The sequence below is a fragment of the Marmota monax genome, unplaced genomic scaffold (assembly GCF_021218885.2).
Source record: "Marmota monax isolate L192 unplaced genomic scaffold, Marmota_monax_Labrador192_F-V1.1 WCK01_AAM20220418_F8-fsc00153, whole genome shotgun sequence".
Classification (NCBI taxonomy): domain Eukaryota; kingdom Metazoa; phylum Chordata; class Mammalia; order Rodentia; family Sciuridae; genus Marmota; species Marmota monax.
The window spans coordinates 2,479,184-2,485,183 of NW_026692146.1; the positions used below are offsets into that span (position 1 = coordinate 2,479,184).

General features: G+C 45.4%; 1 protein-coding gene across 2 annotated transcripts in view; it reads right to left on the bottom strand.

Annotated features, from left to right (window-relative positions):
- Lbr (lamin B receptor) overlaps nucleotides 1–5,612 on the bottom strand; it is a 29,502-nt gene extending 23,890 nt beyond the window's left edge. Inside the window, exons 1-2 of one of the 2 annotated variants that reach the window (XM_046419283.2) lie at nucleotides 5,494–5,612; nucleotides 1,370–1,548 (exon numbers count right to left, since the gene is read on the bottom strand). In XM_046419283.2, coding sequence (XP_046275239.1) covers nucleotides 1,370–1,534 — 165 coding nt within the window. In that variant the 5' untranslated portion in view covers nucleotides 1,535–1,548; nucleotides 5,494–5,612. Of the gene's footprint in view, nucleotides 1–1,369; nucleotides 1,549–2,184; nucleotides 3,105–5,493 lie in introns of those variants that run through there. The other variant, XM_046419294.2, reaches the window with a different exon arrangement.
- Between the last annotated feature and the right edge of the window lie 388 nt (nucleotides 5,613–6,000).

A 6,000-nucleotide genomic window follows, 5' to 3' on the forward strand; every position in this document is an offset into this window, starting at 1 on the left:
TGCCTTACATGCATAAGGCCTTGGGTTCAATCCCCAGCGTCACCAAATAAATAAATAAGTGGAAATAGGTTATAAATGACATTGATTAAAACTAGGATAAGACAAAAGAAATTGCATTCAACCAAAAAACTAATCCCACTAAAACACACAAGTAGATCTTGAGGACAAAATACAAGTTTGGATTACTTGGCACAGTTTTACCCTGTACTAACCTACTCCAAATCACTCTTCCATTGCTCCTAGGGATCTAGTCCAAGGGACTGCAAGCTAGGCCTTAGGCCAAATACAAACCACTCATTTTTTTGGTGTGTGTAGTAGCTCTTGAGCTCTAAGAATGGCTTTTACATCTCTTAAAATGACTGCAAACAAAATCAAAAAGAATATTTCCTGATATAAAAATTATCTGAAATTCAAATTTTAGTGTCCATAAATAAAGTGTTATTAGGACACAGCTACTTCCTTTTCCTTCCATACTGCCTGGAGCTGTAGAAACTGCATGGCCTATTAAGCCTAAAATATTTACTAGAGCAACAAAGCATGGTCCACAGGCCATTGATCCAAACTATTTGTTACTGATCTGCAACAAAACAGACTAGATGTATAGATATTTTTATAGCATTCTGACAAAATCATTTCATGTCTATGGACTTAAATAAAAACTTTGTAATCTTTTTATTAGAGTCCTAATAATCCAGTTTTATGGCATCTGATATAAATATTTATACCCAATGGATCATTTATTTTAAAGCCAGAGTCCTCACTAGATAGGTGGAAAAGCCATAGACCGGTTTCAAATCTAATTAATGTCACTTTCCTGATGACATCCTCAGTGTTTAGGATGAAGTCCAAACCCCTGGAATGGAATATTAAAAATTCCTCCAGTCTGGCTCCTGCTACCCTTCTTTTGTCCCCCAAATGCCACATCCTTCTGGCACTTGGGCACATGTGAATCCTACTACCCGCCAAGCCTTTGGTATGCAGCCCTTTCTGCAGAAGCCATCTCCACATTACTTGAGTTTTTTTACATTTGTTCTTAGCACACAGCTTGGGTGTTGGTCTCAGAAGGCCTCCCATGAAACCCAGGGCCCTTCCCTACCCTTCTACACTCACACCACCCATGGAAAACTCCAGCCTCAGAATGGATCAAACCCAGAGACGGTCTAGGTAAAGATATGTCTTCCCCAGGAGCCTACAGCTTCTTGGAAACCAGGCCCTGTGCCTCATTCATACATTCCCAGGGCCAAAAACAATATGTGACCCAAAGCAGGAGTTTGATCATGTACCTCCCAACAGTCAGGTAGGCTACCCTGAACTTAGAAACCATACCTATAGTTATTCCCATTTCCTGGCAAACCAAAGGAGCTCTTACCTTGATATCACTCTCTTTCAATTCAAGTTCAGTTCCATCTTTGTATTTGACGGTGTAAAGCTGGGATTTGCCGTCATGGCTCAGAATTTCTACTTCATAATAAAGTGAACTCCCAGGCCACCGACCTCTTACCACTTCACCATCGGCAAATTTCCTACTTGGCATTTTCTAAAATTAGTCTAAACAATTTTAAAGAGAAAAAAAAACTGAGTCAATAGATATGCTTATACTTGTCTTTTTTCATAGGTTGATCACTAAAATACAACTTTCCAGAATTGTTAGCTTGTCAAGATTTTAGGGCCAAGAAGGCCTCCAAAGGAGAGAGTGTAACAACTCCTTAAGATGAGAAAACTGAAGCTTGTAGATAACTGTTTTGTCCTAGGGCACAAAAATGTGAGTGAAATAGCAGGACAACATAGAAGCTGTCCTTTCAGTTTCATTGTATCTCATTTGGAATCACTACATAAAGGATGACTTGACCACTGTAATACATGTAACTGACACTAAGGATTAATAATGACAACACATAACAGGCACCAAACAGTTTTACTATGCAAAATGCTATCCACCTACAGTCATCAAAAATTAGGGCATGATCTTACAAAGGAAACATTTTCTGATTTGTAAGTCTGCATTATCTTTCAAAGGTTTAAAGAATACATTTAATTACATTTTTAATAAATTACCTTACTCAACAGAAGGAACAATTATTCCAAATCTACAATGGAGAGTAAATTTGGGGTTTATTTCATAAAGTTCAAATCTTAGAACTGAAGACCAAAAGCATCACAAGTAACTGCACATCAATCACCTACCTAGACCAGCATGGACCTGGGCTTCATCCAAGTTCCTCTCTCTTCAGACTACAGCAGACATCAAAATCCCAGTGAGAACATTCTTTCCCACTACATCAAAACACCATCCGTGAAGTCTCATTTACATTTCAAGAAACCACAACCTTCAAGAATCGCCGTTTTTTGCCCCTCTTTTTGAAATATCACTTGAGGGTTGGGAGCTTCCAGCTCCTAGTTAGTGATGTTTCTCCATCCCCTGAGCAGCAGATTCACAATTCCAATGACAAGACCAGTGCTTCTGACCCATCTCTACCACCAAATGAAGATAGCAAGAGAAATGTGTTCTCTCCCTCTTCGTGTCACCAACTAAGCAATTCTCAATACATCATCCAAGCACATAAATATACATTCTTCACCGACTTCTAACAAGAGCTGTTACCCAACAGTAACAGCAACAGAAAGTTGCATTACTTACCCCTTTTGAGAAAAAAAGTCTTTCCTAAGTACATTTCTTCATTGTTAATCATGTGAGAAAAAACTTAACAAGCTTCACTTGTTTAGACAGACTGTCTCTAAATTGGTATGAAAGAAAATGCAAGTACTTATCTGGTGATTAGAGGATGTCAGTCAATTGGCACATTAAAGAGACTGTTTTCTTCCTAATACCTGAGATAGCATTTCTGAGATAATAAATAGGTTTGAGCTTAGAGAGGGGAGAAGAACCCAGAAGCTTTAGGAATGAAGTCAGCTCTGGCTGAGGAGTCACCTAAAAGGCACTTGGGAAGGGGGAGGCACCTGTGCAGAGGAGGAGGGGCACAAAAAGGGAAGGTGATAACAGCAGCTTTGCCAATTTCAACACTGAGCTCAGAGCCTCCAAGTACAAAAAAAAAAAAGAGGAAGGAAATGTGCCCTTCTTCTTTCTTCTCTTGTGCCCCCCTCCATCACACTTCGTCAAACCTTCTTTATTAGTAGTAGTTCTCCTACATTGGTCAACCAAGGTGAAAAAGGGCAAGTACGCATAAAGGAACACTTTATAAACTTTTGAAACAGGACTTTCAAGACTTTGGGACTACCTGACTGCATTTTAAAAAGACACTTGAACAGATTCTTTCCGCCCCTTTTGAAAATTTCATTCATTGGCATTTTTCCATTGTACCTAGTATATACCATATTAACAACATCTGTGCAATTCTGAATATAGGTCAACGCCAAAAAGGTTTTTCTGTTATCAATGAGATATATATTTTTAATTCAATTAGAACATCTGGTGGGTATCTTTTGAGTCTCTAAGCTTAATTTAAAACAAAACAAGAGACTTAACAGGGCTGAGAATGTAGCTCAGTAGGAGAGCTTGTGTTTAGCATGCACAAGGCTCTCGGTTCATCCCCGGTACTACACACACACACACACACACACACACACACAAAAACTTAATTGAAAACTGAGGCTTGACAGTGGTCTTTCTTATTGTGGTCGGGAAAACAAAAGAAGCCAGCAGGCTCCTTAGGAGAATGTTTTTTTTCTATCAATTTCCAAAAGTTAAAGACAGAAACATTATGGGCATCCACACTTTGCACAAGATCCACACCCAAATGCCAAATGTGGTGCTATGATGAAATCATATCTTAATATAATCTCCTGCAAGAGTGAAATAACCAGAATAGGATACAAAAGATCCAAGACACTATGGGTCATTATGCATATTTATGTGTCATTAAGCTCTCACCTAACAAAGTCAAGATACATAGATAGGCCTCCAAGGGTTTCAGCCAAAAGCATCTGCAAAGATTGTTTACCTAGTGTCCTCAATCTTCAAAGACCAGAGATCGGACCCTCAGGCTTTTCTCTTTAAGCCAGATGCTGGCTAACTTCAGTGTCAATTGGAACTAGAATCCTCACATATTTCAGTTCCAGTGTGTTACTATTTATCAAGATGAGGATTCTCTGCTGCTATTCTCTACTGATGAGTGTTACAAGGGTCTCTGGTCATCTTTCCTTCACTTTTCCAAATCAATCTAACTGCAGCAGAGAAAAAGAAGTTCAAAGGAAGTTTGTTAGCGCTCCTTCAATACTTGAGCCCACTGAAGGCTTAGTAGGTAAAATGCAAACAGGACCCCTGGCCTTGGTGTACTCCCGTGCTAAACCATGCCACAGAAATGCCACCTTCCCTTTAGTAATGCAATCTTCCCTAAGTAATACGCAAAGGCAACTCACCATTCCCTCCTACTCATTCTTTCCCCTCCCTCCCCCCCAGACAAAGGCCCAAACTAAACTTAAACCGGACTTGATACCCAGGGGTCCCACTGCTCTTCTCTTTACAGTGTGTAACTACAGACATACACGCGTTAGTGTGCAGAGTCCAAAGAAATCTGTCCACTCTGGCTTTGCCCAGGGGCAGTGCCTCACGCAGCAGGTGAGTGAGCACATTGGCTGCAGGCTGAACCACTGAGTCGTTCACATAGTGGTCCTGCCTAACTACTTTGTCCTTCCCCCAAAATGGCCAGGCACTGTGACTCCTCTTCAGACCTCCTAATCTCTTTGGTGAAGCTCCTGGAACAAGGCCCTCTACAATCAAGTGCTTACTAAGTGCCCCTTAAGCCACTGTAAGTACGAAGTCTGTTGTCACTATGAAAAGAACATTTTTAAAGCCTTAAATATGTGAAAAAGCAGGATCGTGCTTTAGCAGGAGCATACCAATCGGCCTAAATGCCTGTTTTTCAGACTGTCCGGGTGACAGAATTCAACGTTTTTCAAGTGAAGCCCTATAACTCGCCTTAAGTCATCAAATTGTCCTGTTCACAACTGTCCAAGCCAGTGACAACCCGCCCCACGCAGAGCCAATTTGTGCACCCAACTTCCCGGTCCTACCGGGCCGCCGCGCCATTCCTGCCTCCCGAGGGGCACGAGCGCCAAGCACCCCGCTTATCTGTCTCGAGGAGCTCCCTGGGACCAGACGCCGGACGCGTCGGGGCGGGACAAAGGGTCCCACCAGCCCTCCCCGCCAACACCTTGTCACACCAAAGCGCGCGTCCAACATGGAGGGAAACGTCCGCAATTTAAAACCCGCAGCACCATTTCCGCAGCCAGCTGTCCGGCCCGGCCCGGCCCGGCTCTGCTGCAGCCTAACCAGCCGTCGTCCCAATAGACCAACAGACCATCAGACCGTCAGACAAGGAGGACGCCAAGAGGCGAGGAAGGACAAGGCTGCCGATCCAGGCCCAGCGCCCAGGAACCCGGACCCGCCGGGGGTCTTACCCCGCTACCCCTCCGAAGCCGCACCGCGGGCAGCGACAAGCTGGGAGTGGGGCGGGCGCGGGTCGGGGTACTCACCTGCGCCGGGACCCGGCGGGAACACGAACCGCTCCGGGAGAGTCGCCCAGCAGCCACCCGGAGGCGGTTCCGCGCGCGCGACGCTGCCGGGCCGCGCTCTCGCGCCCCGCAGTCCCGAGGCGGCCGCGCGCCTCCCCCGCCCCGCCCCGCCCCGCCCCCAGCGAGACCGTCCAGGGCTCACATTGGCCCCTCGGCCTTTTGAATCCTCCCGGCACTGTGGATTGGTGGCGCGCCGTGGCGCGTCCTCCTAGCCCCGCCCCGCGGCGAGGCTGGGTAGGTGGTGTATGTCTGGGGCGGGTCCGCGGGCGGGTCTGCAGGCGGTCCGCGCCTGTGCGCCTCCAGGCCTGTTTACCCTGCTTTATCTCCGCCGCCCAGGCGCCCGCGCAGCCCACGGATCCCAAGCACTCTCCACCCTTTTCCCTCTTGGCGCTCAGCACAACCTCCTGGCGATGCGCACTAGAGGGTTTGGAGTGCGAGATGGCGTCGCGAAAGACACGCACACACACA